We start from the raw sequence: 23,281 nt of genomic DNA, 5'->3' as shown, positions 1-23,281 counted from the left end.
TAAGAGACTGATTATAATGACTATATAATACATATTATAAATTATAAATATACATATTTATATTTATTCATAGACATCTAATGTAAACTTCTAGAACACAGATATCTTGGCCCATTAAATGTACTTAGGCTAAAATATTCCCAAAATTTTGCTACGTAAGTTTTCTAGAAAGACAAAATGATTCTTACATTCTATTTTATTAATATTGAAAAATAGCTATCAGTTAATATTACTGAGGAAAGAAATAGAGCAATAACCAAATAGCCAAATTAGATTTTACAGATCTGAAGGATAAGAAAACAATTTTCAAGAACTTTACATAAAAGAGGACTCCATTTTGCATAGGATATGCAGAAAACAATACTTAAGAGTATTAGAATTGATAGATTTCATTCATGGATTTTGTTTAAAATGAAATTCAGTGTCTTTACCTTCTCTTTTATCCATGCATTATAACCAGGTGGACTTAATAGAATTTGAACCATGCTGGCGATCATTAATATAAATAGCACTAGAGGAGACACATATTTCCACATATAGTAGTAATATCTGTAAGGAGCAAAGCCCAGCATATTCTTCAGATCGTCCATGAACCTAAAAAACAACAAATAATAAAAAAGATCCTTTCCAGTCTTCTTTGGGTAAGCAATTCCAGCCAATGAATAATCTGGGATATTCTTAAAAATAAATCCAATACCACTTTTCTTAGGAGAAGAGCACTGGCATTTTCTGCATTAATTTTATTGATCTTATATATGAAAGCCTTTGAAATTACCCTATAGTCTTTGTTCTTGCTAAGACAGAGGTTGGTTTTTTCATTTAGTAAGTCACAATGGCAAGACACAGTGATGCAGGGCTAGTCTCAAAGTCAATAAAATTTTGATTAAAATTTGACCCCTGCTAAATAAGGATCCTAGATAAGTCACAACTTCACATTGTCCCAGGAATCTCTTAAAGATTCTAATGTCAGAAACCTTTAATGATAGTACATTGGTGGAAGGGGTTTCCTCAAAGAAGCTCTTCTTACTGATGAAATTCTAGATTTTATCCAGAGTCAATAGTCAACAGTTACTCAAACATTTATTGGGTACTTACTTATTCTAGGTCAAATGCTATGCTAAATGCAACAAATGACTACTGAGATAAATGTGCTGATTCTGTATTAGTTTCTTTGGAGCAACAATTCAAGTGATGAAAAAGAGATAACTGCAATAACCACCTGCAGTCAATATAAACTTCTATAACAATAAAGTATCAAAGAAAATTTAAAGGCATACTCAGTGCAAGAAAATCAAAGCAGTTGGGGTTCCACTGAGGATAATCCTAAACATCTTGTTCATTCCCCCAAGAAAGCACTGTATCAGATCTGAGCCACTGACTCTACTCCAAGTCATCTTGAATCATCTATTTTATTTAGGAATTTTGTTGAAGCAAGTTTTCTGTGTTTTCAGCAAAATGTCCAACATATGTCCATCCAGAAGCTAACATTTTATTCAATTAAAAGGGTCTTAAAGGTATGAATGGTTTGTTTGTGTGAAAGGAACAATTCATTCTATAATGGTATAAAGGTGAAGAAAGTTTTCTGTGTTTTTAGGAAAATGTCCATACAGAAACTAACATTTTTATACAATTAAAAGGTCTTAAGGGTCTGAATGGTCAATTTGTGTGAAAGGAACCATTCATTCTATAATGGTGTAAAGGTATCAAAGAAGTGCTACACTGCAACAAATGTCACATCATGTGTCAAGTTTCCTTGTAACTTAAGACCTATAAAGAAAAGTCCAATTAAATAAGTAGCCCAAGTAGAATCTTATTAGAAATATAGAGTAACTTGAGAGATATGCATAAGAAGGGTAGAAATGGGGGAGGGAGAGAAAGGCAAGGAGAAAGAAAGGTAGATGGAGAGAGACAGACAGACAGACAGAATAGAATGAGAGAGATAAGAAAGAGAGAATGAGAGACAGACAGACAGAGAGAAAGGCAGACAGACAGACAGAGACAGACAGACAGAGAGAGACAGAGAGAGACCAGGAGCTCATACTAAAAACTTTTCTATTTGTTAGGGTTGGACAGTAACTTGGATGTTCTACTGGTATAATCTTTGAGAACATAAGCATTAAAAGAAGTCTCTACTATTAGGAGAACCTATCATTTTATTTTAAAGATTCCTGTCATTTCCACAATAGCCCAGTTTTTTTCCTGATGATAGAAATGTGGTCCATGAGTCTTTCAAGATTTAAAAAAAGTAATAAAGTAGATTATCTTGAAACTTACTTGTCTATTCCATAAACCACCGACACAGCAATATTTTCCAAAATGACCACAGCCAATAGAGGCAAGGTAGCAGAATAATCATCAAACATTGAGACAAAATAATTTCCAGAACGTTGCACAAATATCAGACCAAGTAAAAATGCTAGAAGACAACATGCAACTGGAGAAAAAGAGCAAACAAGGAAAATAAGTTAATGCTTGAGTTTGGTGCTTAAAAATAATCAATGAAAATTATTAATAATGGCCCATACTGTTTTGATTAGTGTTTCCCAAGGCTCACTATATGTATCCTCTCTCTAGCCATTATTTACTTTTCACCCTGGCAAAATATTTGCCTTTATACTATTCCAACCACCATCTAGTGCTGGTACACCCATTGTTCATGGAAAGTCGAATCCACTCGTCTATGGCTGTATTCTGTATACCTGTGATTTTCTAAAAAAAAAAAAAAAAAAAAAAAAAAAAAACTCTTCCCTGGAAATAGTAATTCTTTTAATGTGTTGTCTCATCCTTTAAGAATATAAACACCTTAAAATAGTTTATTAGTATATCCCAGTGATTTATCTCAAAGCATGTACTTGATAAGTGTCTTTCCATTCATTTATAGAATAATTAATGAAAAGAAATTTGGTAATCTCATTTTTCTTTTAAACTGGTGTTTACTTTGACCTTTGTTTAAATAAGCCAATAGACTGATTTTATACTCCTAGTTGACTGTGAAATCTGTAACCAATCATGTCCTGTCTGTTATAGTAGAATTTTTTTTTTACATGATGTCTTCCAACCAGTCAGAATGAGGGACTGACTGCTGGGCACCAATATTCTGTATATACCTAAATTGATGATTTAAAAAAGACCAAATTTATATTTTGATCTCATCTAGTTGGTTTAAATCTTAAATGAAAATTTGCTGTATGTCTTGAGAGTTCATACATTGCTTAACATTGACTATCCTGCACTGGTTTAAATCTTAAATGAAAATTTGCTGTATGTCTTGAGAGTTCATACATTGCTTAACATTGACTATCCTGCACTGGTTTAAATCTTAAATGAAAATTTGCTGTATGTCTTGAGAGTTCATACACTGCTTAACATTGACTATCCTGCACTTTATGGCTACTTAAAAACATTTTAATGCCCATTACATTAAAAAATACCACTGGTTTTATTCTTGCTTTTCTTATAGAATTGTTTATGATTTCTTGTAGAATTGTACATAGAGATTTTCTCTGTGGGGATCACCTCTGTTGAAACAAATGATAATTCCTTTATGTCTCAACAGATTATAGCTTCCCTGAGCTATTATGGGCAGAAATATAGCATCATTTTGTGGACTCTCTGAACTGAACTGAACTGAACTGGCTACCACAAACATTCATTGATCACCAGATCAGCACTTAAAGCCATTTATGATTGGGATGGCTTGCTAGAGATAACTCAGCCTCAGGGACCTGAGTAAAGTGTTGGTCATCAAGCATATGAACAATAAAACTTTTTTTTTTTAAGAAGAAATGACTACTCTTTGATCCAGCAATGTCATTAAGGGGGAAAACCCACATGTGCAAAAAACATTTGTAGCAGCTCTTTTTGTGATGGTAAGGAAGTGGAAATTGAGTGGATGTTCATTAATTGGGGAATGGCTAAGTAAGTTATGCATATAAATGTAATGGAATATTGTAGTTCTATAAGAAATGATAAGCAGGCTGATTTCAGAAAAGCCTAGATGGATTTACATGAACTGATACTGAGTGAAATGAGCAGAACCAGTAGAACATTATTAATAATAATAGCAAGATTACATGATAATCAACATGACAGACTTAGCTCTTTTCATAATAAAATGATTCAAAACATCTACATCTAGAGAGAGAACTTTGGAGACTGAATGTAAATTGAATATTACTGCTTTTTTATTTGCTTGCTTTTCTTTTTCATGATCTTTCATTTTTATTCTAGTTTTTTTTTACAACATGACTAATATGAATATGTTTAACATGACTATATGTGTGTGTGTGTGTATATATGTAACAAATATATGTGTTACTATAGCAGATTGCTTGCCACCTTGGGGAGGGAGAAGGAAAGGTAAAAATTTGGAATTCAAAATCTTACAAAAAATGAATATTTAAAACTATCGTTATATGTCATTGGGGAAACAAAATACTACTGGAAGAAATGATAAAATAAATTAAAAAGAGGAACTGACAATAAAAAGCTGAGGCAGTTGAAGAAGAATACAAGAGTTTGGGTTGGATTATCAGTGTATGAAGTCTATCACCACCATTTATTAAATTATGTGACTTCATGACTTAGACTTCATGCAAGTAAAAGCCAATAAATAAATAATAAACTCCTCTTTCCTTCCTTGATCTTCACATGAGTGAAAATCATCTTCATAATTCAATGAATCATAAAATACATGAGACTCACCGGCAAGTATTTCCTTCCTAATTTTGAAGGCATCAACAACTGGTGTAATGATGCCTTCAATGGTCCCAAACATGCTTCCGAGTCCTAGGTTTATGAGCATGAGAAAGAACATCACCGACCAGAAGGGAGAGGCAGGGAAATGGGTCATTGCTTCAGTGAAAGCAATAAAGGCTAACCCTGTTCCCTGTACAGCCTGTAAGAGAAAAAGCCAAGAAAATATCAAATTAATGGAGAATTTAAAAAAAGCAATAAGACATCCAACTTTACATGGAAAGATTTTACTTTTAAATAATAGGATAGAGGAACAGAAATAAATTTACTTAATTTGCCCTATCATTTTCTTAAGATTCAGATCCTGCCATTCTGTCCAACTAAGAATTACAATATTTTGATGAATTAATATTTCCTATAAAAAGTATGATGCAAGCAACCTTTTTTATTCTTGTGATAATTTATAAATAGGAATCAAAATTCACAGTTGCAGATAAACTTGTACTTTGACATATTGTTTGACTGCTCTACAATGGGAAATGTATGTCTATATCTATTTCTACACCAAATGAAAATTACAAAATAGTTTTCTCTTTAACTTTCCCGTGACTTAATCAACAAATATTCTTAACAATTTTTTCAAATAAAAAAATAACAATGCAAATCAAATGAAAATCAAGTAAATGAAATTTTTCTAGAAGAGTGACAATATGCCCGTTCTTACCTCCAAAAAGAAGAAAACTGGCCTACCTCTGATAACTCTTCCTCATCTTCAATGAATGCAGCTTATGGATTTTTTTTAATACTTTGAACATCTGTCAAACAAAGCTTTCTGTCTTTTATGACTAACCCCCAAGTTATAAAATAATAAAGCTCTTTTGACCAAAGAACACTTCAGCTGATTGTCTCAGAGTCCTAAGGACTTAAAATTCTAATCATTCTTAATCTAAAGAAAAATCTAGCCATAAAATGTAAAACTTGGAAGCGAAAAAAATCCTTCCCATCCAAATTCTTTGGCTTTAACATTACTTTCCAGTTATTTCAGAATCCAACAAAATCAACTGCTTAATGTATAGAATGCCAAAGAGTTTATCATATCACTGTGGTTTGCCACTTGGTAACATTACATTTGATTTAAGAAAGAACAGAAACCAAATCCTTGATATTCAGCAATCTCTCTTGCTTTAATAATGACAGTAATATAAGAAAAGAAATTGTCAGAAAATGTCAGTAATATAAGAAAAGAAATCCTCCTGTTGAGAATTTCCACAGTATTTTTTTTCTCTTAAAAGACATAAGTAATAGAAATTATAAATTGTATAAAAACAACACTACAAGGACCAATCTTGACCTCTTACAAGTTATTTTCATTATTTCAGTAGACAGGTCACAGACTACAGGTGTGGACGGTTATATACAATGACAAATAAAGTCTTTGCTTTAATTGCTTTTCTTGATTATCCTTTCGTTGTTATAATGGAGAAAGAACATTTGTGTAGGGAGAGAGAAAGGGGAAGGCAACAGTACATCTAGAAATTACCATAGAACACAGTGTGAATGTATATAAACTATGCATGCATGTGGTTATATACATATAGATGTATATATATCGCATATTATTATAAATAGTATCATTTCTATCAATATATCAATTGTATATATACATTTATGCTTACTGTGTATATATACACAGTATATATTTGTGTATATATTTGTATATATACAAAGTACATGTATATTACAAATATTTATATACAAATGAATATATAAAACATACTTTGTGTGTATATATCTAATTACCATATAATGTATATATATACATATTATGTATGGATATGGATGTGTTAATGCACTACATATGTGTGTATATATATCTATACACACATATACACACATAGAACATTAACCAATTAACCAAGCTATTTCCTTGAAAAAAAAAACTAAGTCATATATCTATATATATATAGCTTGTATCTAAATCTGCTGAAGAACCCAATAGAAGAAAAAATATATTAACTTTATATCATACTACCTAGAGAAATTATTTGATAATTCTAATTATTCATCTTTTGGTTCTATCTAAAAATCATGTATGAAAGGACTAACATTAAAATTGTGATCAAAGTAGAAAAATATGTTTAAAATAAGAGACATGGAAGTGATGGAAAAAACTATTTTGTACAAAAATGTGTAACAAAATATTCATATTAAAGAAGCTTTCACATAAAAGGCATAAAATCCATAACCTCATTAGTTTAATATATATATTTGTTTTCTTCATTGATCAAAGAGGTATTTTTCAAATTATTTATAATTTGATATATTAACTTTACTTGGTTCATATTGCATATTTTCATATAGTACTTTCAAATAATAAACAGCCAATAGCATATCTCATTTTGGATTATAAATATGTGTATATGTTTAAACACACATATACATCTATAATCATTGACTACAGTTTTCTTATGAAGACTGTCAAGACAAAAACAGACTGAGTAACCTCACTGATGATCTTATCTAAAAATGAATTCTCAAATTCTTAAGGAGAAAAATCCCCATAGTTCTTGCCTTTAAATGATCTATATTTCCCTTTGCCATCCCAAGTCATAAATGACTGGAAGCTATAAAGTATCAATTCTACTTAACCCCTTTCTGAACTGAAATAAATTAAGTTCCTGGTGGGTTATTCACTTCTGACTCCTCAGACTTAATCATACCTTTGTCATTTTGTATTTTAGAGTTGTATATACATAAAAATTGATTGAAAAGCTAACTGGTTTACTCATGTTAAAAAACTAATACATATCACGTAATCCACTTACATCAATAAGAATAAAAGGAAAAACATATAATAACATATAATTTACCTTTAAAACTTGGTATACCCAAGAAGTTCTTTTTTACACACACACATACACACACACACAAATGGATTATGTGTTTGCTTTTGTCTTTTTATGTTCTGACATGTTTTTTCTTTTCAATATAGACCAGCAACTTATAATCTTAAAATTGCCTGGCACACTAAGAAATTAAATGATTTATCCAGGGTCCCACCAAACTAGTGTGAATGAGAAACAAGGCTTGAACTCTTGTCTTGATAATTCTAAGGCTGACTCTGTAGCCACTGTACCAAGCTGCCTTTCCTATACTATACAACTAGATTACTAGAATAAATACAAAAATTGTAGCTATGTTTCAAAGTAATATTTTAGCATCTGTTCTAGTTTAGGCAGAGTAAAGAGAAACATTCTGCTGAGACTGGATATCAGGTCCCCACTGTGACCCCATGCTGTCAAGTAAACACAAGACTACTATATTATTAGATGGACTTCCTATGGCAAACTTAGAGGAAGAAATGGTCACAAAGGGATGATAAATGGTCACATGAGTGAGATCACACACTGATTCATTGGAGGTCACAGAGCACCAAGCTTGAAGTCATGAAGACATAGATCTAAATCTTCTATGATATTAAAAGCCCACTCTAGGTGCCTCAGGCAAACACTTGAGAATTATCTACATTAGATAGATATGCTGCTATCTGTAATAGAGAAGGGAGCTCCTATATTGGGAATGCCCTAAGCTGATAAACTTTTTCATATATGGCTAAAACAACTTCAATATTAAATACCAAAACTTTATGGTTAACAAATTATGCTGAAACACCTTAATTACTAATGTCTATGCAATAAACAATATATAATTTTTTAAAGTATGATATTATAAGTACACAGTGGCTATTGTGTTTATTCATTTATTTGCACTCAAGTGTTACTTTTTTTTCCCCAAAAAAATAAAAGGCCACTCACTTTATTAAGCTCATCTTCAATTTGACAGGGATTAAGGTGAAAGGCAAGGAATTCCTCTTCTTTCTCCTTTTTAATGATGTCATAAATTAAATGATAATCTTGAGGAGTTATATCTGACAAGTTGATATGAATAGGAAGTAGATGTTGGCTAATATTGCCCGTTTTCAGAAGCTTAGTAATTATCTCAGAATTTCTGTAAAAGAGTAATATATTATTATCCTGGGAACAAATGCATCCTTGAACAAATTATATTGTCAAAGTATGGAAGAGAATGAATATTCATACTCGATAATGCATTTCGCATTTATGACGTTTGCTTTGAAGCCCAGAACAGCAAACACTACCAACGTAGCCAGGATAGAAGTGAAAAAATTGATGAAGGACACCAAGACAGCATCAAATTGGCAGTTGTTGTCTCTCTTGTTGTAACTTGAGAAGGCAATGACTCCACCAAATCCCAGCCCTAAGGCAAAAAACACCTGAATGGCAGCTTCTCTCCAGACCTTGGGCTCCAACATTATTTCAAGCTATTTAAAATGAGATAATAAAAGTCAGCTGCAAAATATAATTGGGGAATAGATCCATAATAAAAAGACTACAATTATTAAAATATAATGACTATGGGAATCATAGAGAATATTGACATATATATATATATATATATATATATATATATATATATATAAGCTTATCTTCCACTTTTTAGAGGGGGAGAAAAAAGTGTTGCATGTGAATACTGATCCAAATTTTTACTCCTACTTCCTCATGTACAGAGTCATTTCAAGTCCCCTCTATTAAAAACTTTAAAAGAGACCCACACTCAAAATATTCTGAAAAATCTTTTCCGCCTTAAAAGATAATTTAATTTCTAAGTAAAAATAAATCAAGTCTCCCAAAGTTCTATGGTTTAAAAATTGATTTGGTTCAGTAACTGATAGGTGATTTAAAAAAAACTAATTTAATTCAAAAGCTTTATGGCAAGATACACTTCTTGCAGGTGGCAGACTAGAAGTGAGAAAGGAGACATGTAATGAGAATAAGATCACTATTTTATCTTGATCAAATTTCTTTTTATTTTTTGAAAGGAGATCCCTACTGGAATTAATGTAGTGAGTCAGTGGGAAGGGACAGTGATGTCAAAGAAGAGTGTATATTTGTTTATTTTGTGAGGCAAACAGGATTAAATGACTTTCCCAATGTCACATGGTTAGTAAATGTTAAGTGTCAGAAGTTGCATTTGAACTCAGCTCCCTCTGACTCCAGTGCTAGTTTTTCAGGTACTGTGCCACCTTACATCTGTCTTTCACATAAATTAATTTAACGGCAATAAAAATTCAGACAAGTTGGACTTCCCACAAATCTCAAACTCTTCCATTCATTCATTAACATTATATATTTAAGCTGAAAGAAACCTCAGAGGTCCACTTCCTCATTTTTGGATTTTTTTCCTGGGTCATCTTAACTCTAAGTCTATTGTCACATCCATTACCTTCTCTTTCATTCAAGAAATATTGACATACTATACATTAAATGAGAGGTACCGGTCAAGGTTATATACAACTTTAACAATCACTGTGATGAGTACTTATGGTACAATGCTTTAGCTGAATCCCATTTCAAATGAACTGTCTGTCTCGATGAAATGGCTGAGAATCTATTTACCAAAGCTCATTAAGGTTCAGTTTTATTGTGGTTACACTAGAATTAGGGGGATTATTTTCTTACTAATAACCATTGCAAATGAATTTATATACATCAAAATCTTCATTTGCTCAATGAAATAATTACTTTGAAAAATATCCATCTAATTAAATACAAAACATAAAAACATTGTATATTAATATATACATCTCTTCCCAATCAGACATGTTAAACAAAATTCCTGGAGTGATACAATGCCATTCACACATTCATTCTTTGGTCACTAGATGGAGCTAAATACTTTTTTAAAAAAAATAATAATTTCATATATTCATGTTGAATTTAAGATTTCTGAAATCGCTTTTTGATTCTTTCTTAGTAATTCAAGAATTTGTTTTCTTTTTCTTTCTTTTTTCTATACACACGGGACTGAGCAGAGACTGTGGAACTATTTGTCAGATATGTACAGGTTGTTCCTTTCAAAGGCATATTAAATTAGATGGCTACTACTCAAAGTTGTGTGATCTTTTTACTGCAAAACTTCAAATGGTATAGAACAATACAATATTGTTTTCCCTCCAGTCACAGGAAGACAGAATTGGAGATGGAAAAGGCTTTGGCTGCCACGGAGACCAATCCTCTCATTTTATATATTTAGACATTAGGAAGGTTAAGTAACTTGTCCTTGCCTGGGCTTACACAGAGAGTAAAATGAAGAAATCTGGAATCCTGGCAACTAACATGACTCTCCTGCCCCAGGCCTCCATAGAGAGGGAAATGGCCATGGAGGGAGCAGTGAGTAGGAGAAGGGGAGGGAAGCATCAAAAAGCCTTCCCAATCCACACCAGGCTGCCAAACCATAGGACTCTATGAAGAGACACATGGAGAAAGATGGCCTTCCTCCTTCCCTGACTTCTCCAGCTGCCTAGAACACACATGCATACACACACACACACACACTATATATATATATATATATATATATGTATATATACATATATATATATATATACTACATATACTCACACACATATATACATATACATATATATATATACACATTCATACACATATACCTTTACATATATATACACACATAACACAAATTATAATATATTATGTATATATACATACTTACAAATGAGTATACATATATTCATATATACACATTTAATTATTTATATTCATTCTCACTTATATACATACACATATATTCATATATACACATTTAATTATTTATATTCATTCTCACTTATATACATACATATACATATATACTCACATACAAACATATATACTCACATTAATACATACATTAACATACAAATAAAAACAATCAAACACATAAAAAGCAAGGCAAGGATTTCTCCTTTCAAACTACATCTTAGTTATAGAAATAGCTAAAATAGATACTCAAACCCTTATTGTTATTCCATGTCAAACTGGCAGCCATGCCAGCTTATTTTAAGTATTTGGTGTTTGGCTTTGTCTTCTATATTTCCTAAGTTGAATTTTCTTCAAAAGTTATATACAAGTGAAAAGTAATTTCAACAGCTACACTCTAGAACTGTAATAATTATATACCCTGTATGGAGGCAGCATGGAACAATGGAGGAAAAAATTGAAGATTTGGATTCTAATTCTACTTTAAATACTTATTTACTATGTAACCTTGTCACTCAACATCTCTATTACCTCAGTTTCCTCAACTGTAAAATGGGGATAACAACAGGAACCTACTTCATAGATTCACTGCAAGAGGTAATTTAATTTGCAAGCCTAAATGTGCTTGGTGTTAATTATTATTTGTTGTTGTGGTCCAGAAGTAGTTATTAAGTTGACTATAATCTACATAAGTATATTATACAATATATAAGTATAATATATTTTGAGTTCAAATCTGGCAACAGACATTCACTAATTATATGATTCTGGGCAAGGCCCTTAACCCTATTTGCCTCAGTGGGAGTAAAGTGAGGTGGAGCAAAAAAGCACTAACTGTTTGATATCTTTGTCAAGAATACTTCAAATGGGATCCCAAGGAGTCAAACATAACTGACAAATGAACAATAACAATAATCATATCCATATAACCAATTTTTATTCTTAGAAGATAAATGAAGAATTCTATATTCTATCAGCAAAAAAAAAAAAAATAAGTTAATTTTAGAAACACAGAATCTTTCCCTCCACATTTCAAACACCAATTCCTTCATTTTGGTCATTATCTTTTTTTAAAAGCACAACACATTTTCCTTATATTTATGTTTCAGGAATGGGAAAAGGATGGGAATCAAAAGCTAAATTCTACAGCCCGAGATTTTACTGTTGAAATGTTTTTAAATCATTTGAAATCTTAAATGGAATAATTTTAGGTGATTTTAAAGAACACAACCACATTGATATTAAAGTCTTAAATCCTAATGCTGAATCTTGAACACAAGACATATTTCAATGATCAATAAAATGTACTATAATGTCAACCATTTAGGAAACCCACAATCTAAAATTTTAAAAATATCACTTGTAAGAAAATCAATGGCCTTTAACATTCAAAGCATTTCTAACAATAAATATAATACACTTATAAAGTATGTCTTATTCCAAAGCTAAGTACATACCTTAGGGGTAAACATGTGACGGATGCCATCAATTGAACCTTTTAAAAGCAGTGCTCTGATTAGAAAGCATATGAGTACCACATATGGGAAGAGAGAACTAAAATACATGATCTGGGGGGGAAAAAAACATTATGTAATAAATAGACTATAACATGATGAATAATGGTTGTGTTAATCTGAAAATTCAATTCTATTAATCTTATGTAGAAAATATCAAGAAGTTCTATATTTCCTTACTTCAATTAATCTGTAATAATAACTAACATTTATATCTCATATCCTCAACTACAACCACCCCGGGATGTTGGTGATATTATTATCCCCCATTTTATAAATGAGAAAATTGTGGCAGAGACTAAATGCCAGGTCCATTAGTATGTACCAAGGAAATGCTTAGGATCACATTTGCACTTAGGTTCAGTGCTTTTTCTAAAGAGCCTCTCACTCCTCACTCCAGTGAATCCACTGGTCTATTCTGATAATAAAGGCTATCCTTATAGGAAAAATCATGTTGAATTCAGAAGAATTTTCTATAGAATGTAATATAGTAAAAATGCCTTCTCCCCTCCAAAAAAAAATTAGTATAGTATATTCTCTATAAAATAAAAGAGCATTAAGAGCTAATAACAAAAGTAGTCAACACTTTATTTCCACATAAGTCTTTGAAGCAATGCAATTCTTAAATCATTTCACATTTTTATTATTCAGTCACATGTGTATATGCATGCACACACACACACACACACACACATACACACACACACACATCTTTCATTTTTTATCAGTTTTCCCAAAACAAAGTTTTTTTTTTCCTTTACTTAATTCAGGAATTCTTTAAATCTTTTAAAATTCTCAGTGGCTTTTGAGTGTTCGTTAAAAATTTATTTACTCATTCATGTCTTTGTTTTGTCATTAAATAAGCAGCATGGGTAGAATGATATATGGTTGTTGATTTTTTCCCCCTTTAAATCAAGCACTTAATTTGAGCAGAGCTCCAAATAATTTCTCTGATTAAAATGTCAAAAATCCAGTTTACACACCAAGGAAACATGGATAAATCTGCTCAGTTTCCTTCTTGCCTCCTCAAAAATATGTTTATTCAGTAAATGCAGGCATTACTAAAAGCATTTCAACTATCTTTGTTTATGAGATCAGTGGATCAAAGAACCCACAATTTTGGGACTTTTCCTGGGTCTCTACCATAGAGTAATCATTAAAAATCAGATTTATTATACAAGTTAGAGATAGGATGAAACCTGTGATTTTATTGGATTAGAGCAAGGCTTCTCACATTTTTTCCAATAGCAACCTGAGAAATTTTTACATGATGACCAGTAAGCAAGTATATCAAATAGATATACAAATCAAACATTTACTGATACATCATAATTCCACATCTCCACTTTCATTTACAAGACCCCATATGGGATCATGAACCACAGTTTACGGGTGCAAGAGAACTTCAAATGAGGAAATGAGATGCCTGATCTCTGTCTTCCTCGATTTCTTCATCTATCAAATGGAAAAAATAGCAACTTATATATCCTAGAGTTTCTGTGAGAATAAAATGAGTTTATATTTGTAAAAAACTTTGCAAATCTTAAATTTGGTGCACAGAATTATTATATGAATAATTATGAATTTAAATAGTGCCTAAATTTGTTATATGAATAATTCATTATGAACATTAGCTCTTATTATTTTCTTTATTGCTATTAATGTAGGTTGGCACATCTTTACAACTTAAAGTCTAAGAGAAGTACACCAAGAGAAAATTGTGTTTATATAATATGAATAAAATAAATGAAAAGGAAATAAAAATGCTTTGTTTTTGTTCATTTTTAATAACTATAAGTTATATTGCTACAAAAGTAAAACTCATTCTATCTGCTATAATACACTAAATACTTAGAAGCATTATGGAATAATAGGATAAAGAGGAATAACTCACTTAATGGTTCAAGTCGCATAATCTTTTGAATATTTAAGTTGTCCCTTCTCTAAGTACCTATGATACCTTTAGCAAATCTAGTGCCATGCTTTTGTGAATTTTCATCTCTCAAATGACATCAATAAAAATCTAGTTCAAAGCTGGTTTTCTTGATTAAAATGTCAATATCTACTAATCTGTACCTGGAAGGGGGAAAAAAAACAACTTTATAAATGATTCTATAGCAATAGAATGAAACTAATGGCAATAACCAATCTTGGTCTTGGAGAAGAGAGTAGGAAAAGACTATTTTGCTCTTTTTCTTAGAGAGACTATGGACGTCAAATACTCACAGACACAGACAGAGTCAGGTGGCCTAATGATTTTGCTTTGCTATAAGAGAAAGTTTGCTGGGTGTGGAAATTAGAGCATACTTATAAAATAGAGTATATACTGACATGAATATGCTACACAGGCTTAGAGAGGGTTAGTCAGGTGTGCTCAAACACCCTGTAGTGAGTCAAAAACCCTTCTTCTATGTTTTGACATTGAAGAAAAGAAATCAATAAAACTTTAATTTTTAAAAAAATAAATTTTTACAAGTCTCTCATAGTTTTTATCTCTTTTAAGGGAAAATAACTGCACATATTTTTAAAAATATTTTCAGCATTATCTAGATAACAGGATTTTTTTTTCTTTGCAAGAGAACCACACTCAGTGAAAATGTGGTGAGAGAGTGATGACTGCTCTTTTAGTGGCTGGTAAGACACATGGGATTCATCTATAAAGGGGTATTTAGGAAAATAGTCCTGACAGCAAGTATGTTTTAACAGATCAGTCTTCTTATCAGCTAAAATAGGGTGTGAAAATTCTTTCACACTCAGCTCCTCCATGGAAAGTAATGAAAAGGAATGTTTCTAAAATACTCAGTATGCTATTAGGCCAAGTGAAAGAATTTGTTGTTTTCTGTAAAAAGATCACAGCTTTATAAATTGCAAAGTACCAGCACAGTGCCTGGCATATAGTGAGTGCTTAATAAATGCTTTTTTCATCCATTCATTCATTTGGAAATCCTCCTCCAATGCTTCTTTATGGCACTGAGGGGAAACTAACCTCTATAATGGCAATGGTATCACAAACCTTTCCAGGCTGGAAAGGATTGTTGTTGGTGGTGGTACTGTTGGGGCTGGTATTGTTGGTGTTTCTGTTCAGATAATCAAGATGATTTTCTTTATGGTTGAAGCAATGTCCAACAAATGTAGCCCCAAAGACTATGCTGAATGATCAAAGCTGTTCTCCTTAGTGCTTAGAGAATACTATTTTGGAAATAAAGCTGAAATGATTACATGGGCTGCCCTTAGGTTTTCCATTGGATATCTAAAGGGTTTGCCTACTATGCTACGTCTTAAATTTGTAATAATATGATCATCATTGTCCTTAATATTAATTGTATTGTCATTTACTATCATAAGCTCCAAAATAGAAAATAAGAAAATTAATTCTAGGTTAGATTCATTGTTTACCCATTGGAGGGCAATAGTTCTAATACATGTGGTCAGTAGTCCCCAAACAGTTTTCCAATTCCTAACCTTTTACTAATTGATTTGTCTCAAGCTTTTTAACCTTTTTTTCCATATTCATTAGTCCATATACTTTTAGAGCAGGAGCCCTATCTGTCATGTGGGCTAACCTATCTTTTTGAAATGCTCCTGGAAACTTAATGGCTAAGAGGAACAAAGCTCACATCTTTTACACAACTTCCTGATGGTGCAAAAGACAGCACAAGATGGTTTTAATATCTTTCAAGGAAAAATCTTGCCTAGACTACTCAATAGCTGTTGTTCCAACCACATACCTCCTGAGGCACTGGGCTCCAGTTGCTGACTGCTCTGTAAAAGTGTCACTTGATACTTCAATGGATATGTGATCACAATGTAAATATACTCTCTCTAAGAGTAGATGTTACCCTAGACATTTCTTCTCATTCAGATCAGTGGTTAAGAAGATCAAGGTTAGAAGGGTCTTTAGAAACAATTAAGTTCAACTCTCCCTTATACAGATGAGAAAATTGAGGTACAATAAGGTTAACCTTATCCACGGTCACTTGGCTAAATAAAAAATGTTAGGGAAGATCTGAATGCAAGTCTGCTTCACTCCAGGCCCACTACCCTGCCCATTCACTACTTTACTTTTCAGTTTTCATCATTTTAGTCTACATTTCTTCTTATTATTCTCAATTCTATCTTAGTTTTTTCTAGATTTTTTTTGAACTACCACTAGTCATAAGAACTCAAAACTTCTCACAATAGTCAAAGTGAAAGTGAATATGGGTTTTACATAAGTGTATAAAAAATATGGTCTTATTTCAGGTTTTCTATGACTGTAAGAGTCCCATACTCATCTTTAAATAACAGAAATTATTCGATAATTTCTGCAAAGCACAGAAGATAGAATATCAGCCTCAAACCCAGAAGATCTAAATTCTAGGGGGACACAAACTGGTTGTATGACCTTTATCAATCACTGCACTTTTCAGTGTCTAAGACCATCATTTGTAGAGAAGGTTACACATACTACCTATGCATAGGTAGATTGTTTCCTGACTCAAAAAGGTTTCTGTATCAATAAAAATCACAATTTCTTGCCCTAAAAACATCAGTATCTCTTGAGTTTTAAAGGTGGAAATTGTGAAGACCAAGTTAGCACCCTGGATACCTTAGAATCAGCCAGAGTCAAGATAAGCTAAAGTCCTTGGTCTTTATTTTTGGTCTTTAGGGGTAGAAGTGAATTAGATGAATGCAGGATCTCCAAGACCTCTCCTTTTCGTCTCCCGCCCAAAAGTGACTCTGGCTAGTCTTACTCCACCTCCTATAATCCCTCCTACAAATCTCTGTATACACCAATTATCGAGCCAGCACAGGATAGTGGGAAGGGCCATTTTCCAAGCATATCCTTATAGAGTATTGTCCAATCGGTAATTAGCCTTAAGTGCTCGGTTGTCCAACCTCAGTGCATCACCTCAAGAGTTTCATCCCTTTATAGGAAATGTAGCATAGGTGTTAAGCAATTTTAGAAACCTATGTTTTCTTGGCTCTGGTCACACTTTAAAGTATGTGAAGAAATTAGGGAGAGAGTTTTGAAAAGAATGACAATATAGGTAAAAGTGATCCAGTGATGAAAGGCCAAAAGCATTTGGTTAATAGAGTCTAGGAAATGAAAAGCTGTGGTGAATGGGGCAAGTTCTTTACAACTAATGATTAAGAGTTAGATGTCAATGAAAATCAGAAATAGACTGAATATTTTTAAAAAATCATGGCAATTTGTATAATAAAACATTTAGAATAAACTAAGGAAATCAGTAGAGATTCTATCTCTGGAGTTCTTTTAAAAAGAGGTTTCCTATACTGGATAGATTATTTAAATGCATAAAAGTTACCAAACAAGTTCTATGATTTCTTGAAAACCCTTTCAAAGATAGAGTCTTAAGAGGTATCATGTATAGAGAGCAGGTCTTGAAACTAGTGGGTATGAGTCTAAATTCCACTTTCTGAAACTTACTGGCTATAAAACATTTGACAAGTCACTTAATTTCTGGTGTTCTAAGCAAAAATAATAGAAATATAATGGATTGTTTATGTATATTATGTAATCACATGTTTATGTCATTATCTTATTTGATCTTTACAATATAAAGTAGACTTTATAATATAAAGTAGACACAGAAGTGGAAATGGAGGTCGAAAGGCTAAATATCTTGTTAGGGCTATTTAGATAATTAAGTGTTTAAGGCAAACTTCAGCTCAAGTTTTTCCTGACTTCACATCCAGAACTCTAAACCACTTTCTAAGTTGCAAATAAAATGCCTCTACATTAGCAAAACTTTTCTCACCTGGGAGCTCCCCATATCAATGAACTCATAGGTCCCATACTTATTCTATCTCCTTTTAGGAATAGTATTGTCATGTTTAGAAGAATTTCACATGTTTAACCTATATTGGATTGTTTGCTGCTTGCTCAAGTCTTAGGAATGGGGGGGGAAAGTTGGAGAAAAATTTGGAACACAAGTATAAGCAAAGATGTATGCTGAAAACTATTCTTTCATGTATTTGGAAAAATAAAGTTATATTTAAATTTTTTAAAGATTCAAATGGAACTGTATGATTGAAAGCTGCTGTTTTAGTAAGTTTCTGGTAAATTATGCCTCTAAACAAACAATATAACAACTGAGGCAGGATCCCTTAAATTAAATATCTGCTTGACTGATTTATCTAGATAATTCTCTGCCTTTCAAGTATGAGGTCTGAGAACAAGGACTCTTTAGCCTTTTTGTAAATCTCCAGCATTTAACACAGTAACCAGCAAATTGGAGTTTAATAAATGTTTATTGACTGGATATTTGTCTAAATAGTTACCCCATTTTTACATAAATTCACATAATTTTCTATATCATAAGAGAGTTTTTTTATCCTCATAAAGATGTGTCTGTTGTCTTAACATGAGAATAGGGGGTCCCAGCTCAACTCTGTCTTATTACTATGATGACTGACATGTTGACTTATTCTTTATGACCATCCTTAATTCACAATGAGTTGTTTTCTCCCCAAAAGTAAAGGTTTCTTTGAGCATTCAAAGCTCAATGTTTGCATATAGTTTAAAAATTAGAGTAGAGAAACTCTATCTGGCAGCAAATCATTTCTACTCATTGAGATCCCTGTCAGCTTTGAGTCTATGTATCTTGTCAATACTATTCTTACTCAAAGTGCTCGATAATAAGTCTGACTATAAGTTAGAAAGAGTGACTACAAAAGGAAACCATTGTAGTAACACCAGTCAGCAAATGTTTATCCTGGCATTTTGAGATCTGAATTATTTTGTCTTTTTTCTGTACTTGTGTCTAGTTAATTTAATTATTGGAATTAGAATTTTAGAAATTATAAACCCTGACTTCATTTTTTTTTTTAATTGTGGCAACAATTCTATCATTTCACTGCTGCAAAATCATGATACTTGTGCAATGCATTTCTCCCTAAATTTACAATAAGGATTATATATAAACTGCATTGATCACAATTTCTCTATTTTTTACATAATTTAGAACAAAATTTCAGTGATAAATATGCCCCGTAATGAACATTTTTAGCAGATATCCAAAAATGCAAAATAAACTTCTGGTTTTAATTGTGGTGCTTTTTAATATAAGTAAGCAGTAAATAAACATGGTTATTGTCTGTTTAAAAAAAACCTATAACATATAACTTGCTCTTTGTAACCTGCAAGAATACAATTGTAAAGTACATTGTCACACAGTTCAGGGTATTCCAATTAAAGATTATTATTGAGCATACTTAGTCATGCAATAAAATTTTCATTAAATTTGAAAATTAATCAGATTAAAAATTAATTTTAAAACTATATTTCTATCCTTATAAGCAAAATGTGTTTGAGAGTAACAGACTACTAATTTTAAAACTGAAAAGGTTTAAAATTATCCAAGAATTGAATAAATATAATTGGAAATAATCTTCTTATAAAAATATAAAGTATCTTAAATGACAGACTTACTACACCAATGTCAGATTTTCTATAATATTTACTTGTTCCATCCTTCCCATTATTTTAGAAGATGAAATATTGAAAAATTGGAGGTGATGCAAAGTAAATAGTATTAAATAGGAAAGCAGTTTGGTGACTCAATTTTTAAAAAGATCTGTATTAAAATTTCTGAGGATTTAAAATGAAATATTCTTTTAATTAGACAAAATTACTGCTTATTCTTATAATTTTTGTATTTTATACTTCTTGTGCACAATGATAAATATTTCAAGCAAAAATGCTTATTAGGATCAGACATGAGGGCCCCAAATTCTAAAAGTAGATCCATCCCTAGAGAATTCAAATACCTTAGGAGCCCCTTTGGGATGGGGAGAAGTTTCTGCACGCCACCATCCAAAATATACTTTCAGGACCATCACTTGAACCAAACAAAGGAATTCAAACTAAAGCTATTTATAATGCTGTAAATTAACTTAAGGAGAGAGGAGAGAAAGAAAGGGACAGGAGAAGGGAAAAGAAAAAAGAAAAAGGAAAGGAGAAGCAAAAAGGAACAGGGCAAGAGAAAGGAGATGGGAAGGGGAATGGAGAAGGAAGAAGGAAGAAGGAAGAAGGGAGAAGGGAAAAGGAAAAAGGAAAGGGAAAGGAGAAGGGGAAAGGAAAGGAAAAGCAAGAAAAAGGAAAGGGAAAGGAGAAGGGGAAAGGAAAGGAAAGGAAAAGCAAGAAAAAGGAGAAAGGGAAAAAAAGAAGGGGAAAGGACAGGGAAAAGGAAAGGAAGGAAGGAAGAAAGAAAGAAGGGAAGGAAGGGGAGGGAAGGAAAGGAGGAAAGAGAGGAGGAAAAGAGGAGAGAGGGGAGGAAAAGAGGAGAGAGGGGAGAAAAGGAGGAAGGGGGAAAAAAGGGAAAAAGGAAAGGGAGGGAAGGGGAAAAGGGAAGGGAAGAAGGAAAGGGAGGAGGGAAGGGAAGAAGGAAAGAGAAGAGGGAAGAGAGAAAGGGGAGGAAAGAAAAGAAGGGAAGGGAAAGTGAAAAAAGGAGGAAAGGACAGTCAGGCAGAGAGTGACAAAGACAGATTGAGAGAGAAAATAACAACCAACTACACTTTCATCCTAATCCTCCCATTCTTATAATCTAAACACATTCTTAACATGCTGCTTTTCACCAGTTCTCAAAGGAAGAATGAATCTTGACCTCTCTTCCAGTTTCCCCTACAAATATAAAAAATAGCATGTGAAGAGGGGTGTGGTGCCCAGGAAGGAGAAGCTCTCCACCTGCTAGCTAGGGCCAGGAAGCCAAAAAGAATAATACTAACTTTGCCGGAAGATTGAATTCCTTTGATCATTGCCAAGCACACCAAAACCCAAGCAGACAGCAAGCAGAGAGTCATCTTCCAGTTGAGGCCCCCGCTTTCCGAAATGGAGTCAGAAATATTCAAGGCTTCTCTATACCAGTAATAGATAGTGGCAGAACTTTTGTCACATTCTGGCTCCACAACTGAAGGTGGGAAAAAAAAGAAAAGAAAAATTATTTCAGCTCTGAAAACTCTGGTAATTATTAGAAATGGTCAAAGAATATTTCTCTAAAAAAAGTTTTTTTCTTACCTTTTGAAAAACATACAATTGCTGTTTTCATAGAATGGAAATTCAGTATGAGATTTTTTTTTTTTTTTTTAAACCCAAAGCTATCAGGAAGAGGAGATAGGAAAGTATTTATCAAATGCTTATTATCTGCCAAGCAGTATAGTAAAGATTTTACAAATATCATCTCATTTGATCATTGCTAATGACCCTGTGGGTTAACAACTGTTATTATCTTCATTCAATAGCTGAGGGAACTGAGACAGAGGTTAAGTGACTTGTGACTTAAGCTAGTAAATGCCTGAATCTGAATCTGAACTCTGGTATTACTGAATCTGGGTACTCTATCCACTATGCCATTTAACTGCTCTAAAAATTCACTATACACAGTATAATCATGTATATTAATAGAAATTCGCTCAAACATTCCAGAATTTTGCAATGCAAATCAGATCCAAGACTTAACATTTTAAAACATTTTAAAAGCTACGTATTCTCCTTATTTATCTATTATTTAAAAAAGAGAAAAACAACATTCAAAACTGAAAGATAACTTTGCTTTCATCTTCTATGACATGTCATCTTTTTGGTCTCATATCTAGATGTACGTGCCCATTAAACCAAACTTGATGAAGGTTCTAGAAATACATCACTCTATTTTTGTTTGCTTCTTTTAAGATTTGCCTTGCTCTATTCACCCAATTCAACCATCATTTAGAAAGTACTTATTGGGTTCAAAGGTCCATTCAAATTATTGTTCTAGATGTTCAATATGTTAGTTTATTAGTAAATTTAATTTGCAATTTTAAGCACACCATAGCAGAAAGCACAAAGTAGTACAGGGTTTGTTTTTTTTTGTTTGTTTTATTTTGTTTTTAAAGAGCTAGAAGAAGTCTTTCCAGGATTAAAAAGCAATGATAATTTTGACATGTATACAATCACTGTGTTTATTTTAAATACTGTCTTTCTAAAAGAAAGACTAAAGGTTTTGTTTTCTTAAGGATATGACGTCTTCACTGACACCTTTTGAGCCACTAGCTTATGCAAACATGCCTACTCTCAAAAAACCCTAGATCTACTTACCACTAAAAATATTCAAACACAATTCATGAAACTCTATCCCTAAAGTAATTTTTAAAGCAGAATTATAAACATTCTTTCAAAATAACTCCCTGAAATTTTTACAACAATTTGGGTTTTTGAGGTCAGCTCATAGCACACTTTGTGGTATACATATGTATCATGTATAAAATTTTGGACTTCTTATAAAAAAGACTTGGGGTGTTTCAAATACTAAGCGCACTGACTGTTGCTGGATAAATAATTTGATTATATAGCTAAGTTTCATCATTGATAAAATGAGGGTGTTAGACATTGAAACCATTAAACAGGTACCCTTCTGTTGCATTTCTAGTTCCTTGAAGAAAGGGTCTATTTTGCTTTCCTAATATTTGAAT

At 32.2% G+C, this 23,281-nt stretch overlaps 1 protein-coding gene across 3 annotated transcripts in view; it reads right to left on the bottom strand.

Moving 5' to 3' along the window:
* Positions 1–23,281, bottom strand: part of SLC6A15 (solute carrier family 6 member 15) — a 100,953-nt gene that overhangs the window by 1,784 nt on the left and 75,888 nt on the right. For 2 of the 3 annotated variants that reach the window (XM_012550496.3, XM_012550495.2), the window contains exons 5-11: positions 21,560–21,741; positions 12,773–12,883; positions 8,796–9,037; positions 8,511–8,703; positions 4,705–4,897; positions 2,275–2,434; positions 432–594 (exon numbers count right to left, since the gene is read on the bottom strand). In XM_012550496.3, coding sequence (XP_012405950.1) covers positions 432–594; positions 2,275–2,434; positions 4,705–4,897; positions 8,511–8,703; positions 8,796–9,037; positions 12,773–12,883; positions 21,560–21,741 — 1,244 coding nt within the window. Of the gene's footprint in view, positions 1–431; positions 595–2,274; positions 2,435–4,704; positions 4,898–8,510; positions 8,704–8,795; positions 9,038–12,772; positions 12,884–14,723; positions 14,906–21,559; positions 21,742–23,281 lie in introns of those variants that run through there. The other variant, XR_004229990.1, reaches the window with a different exon arrangement.

Source organism: Sarcophilus harrisii, chromosome 5, assembly GCF_902635505.1.
Source record: "Sarcophilus harrisii chromosome 5, mSarHar1.11, whole genome shotgun sequence".
Classification (NCBI taxonomy): Eukaryota; Metazoa; Chordata; class Mammalia; order Dasyuromorphia; family Dasyuridae; genus Sarcophilus; species Sarcophilus harrisii.
Note: the sequence above shows the minus strand (reverse complement) of the source record. Positions and strands in the feature narration are given on the sequence as shown.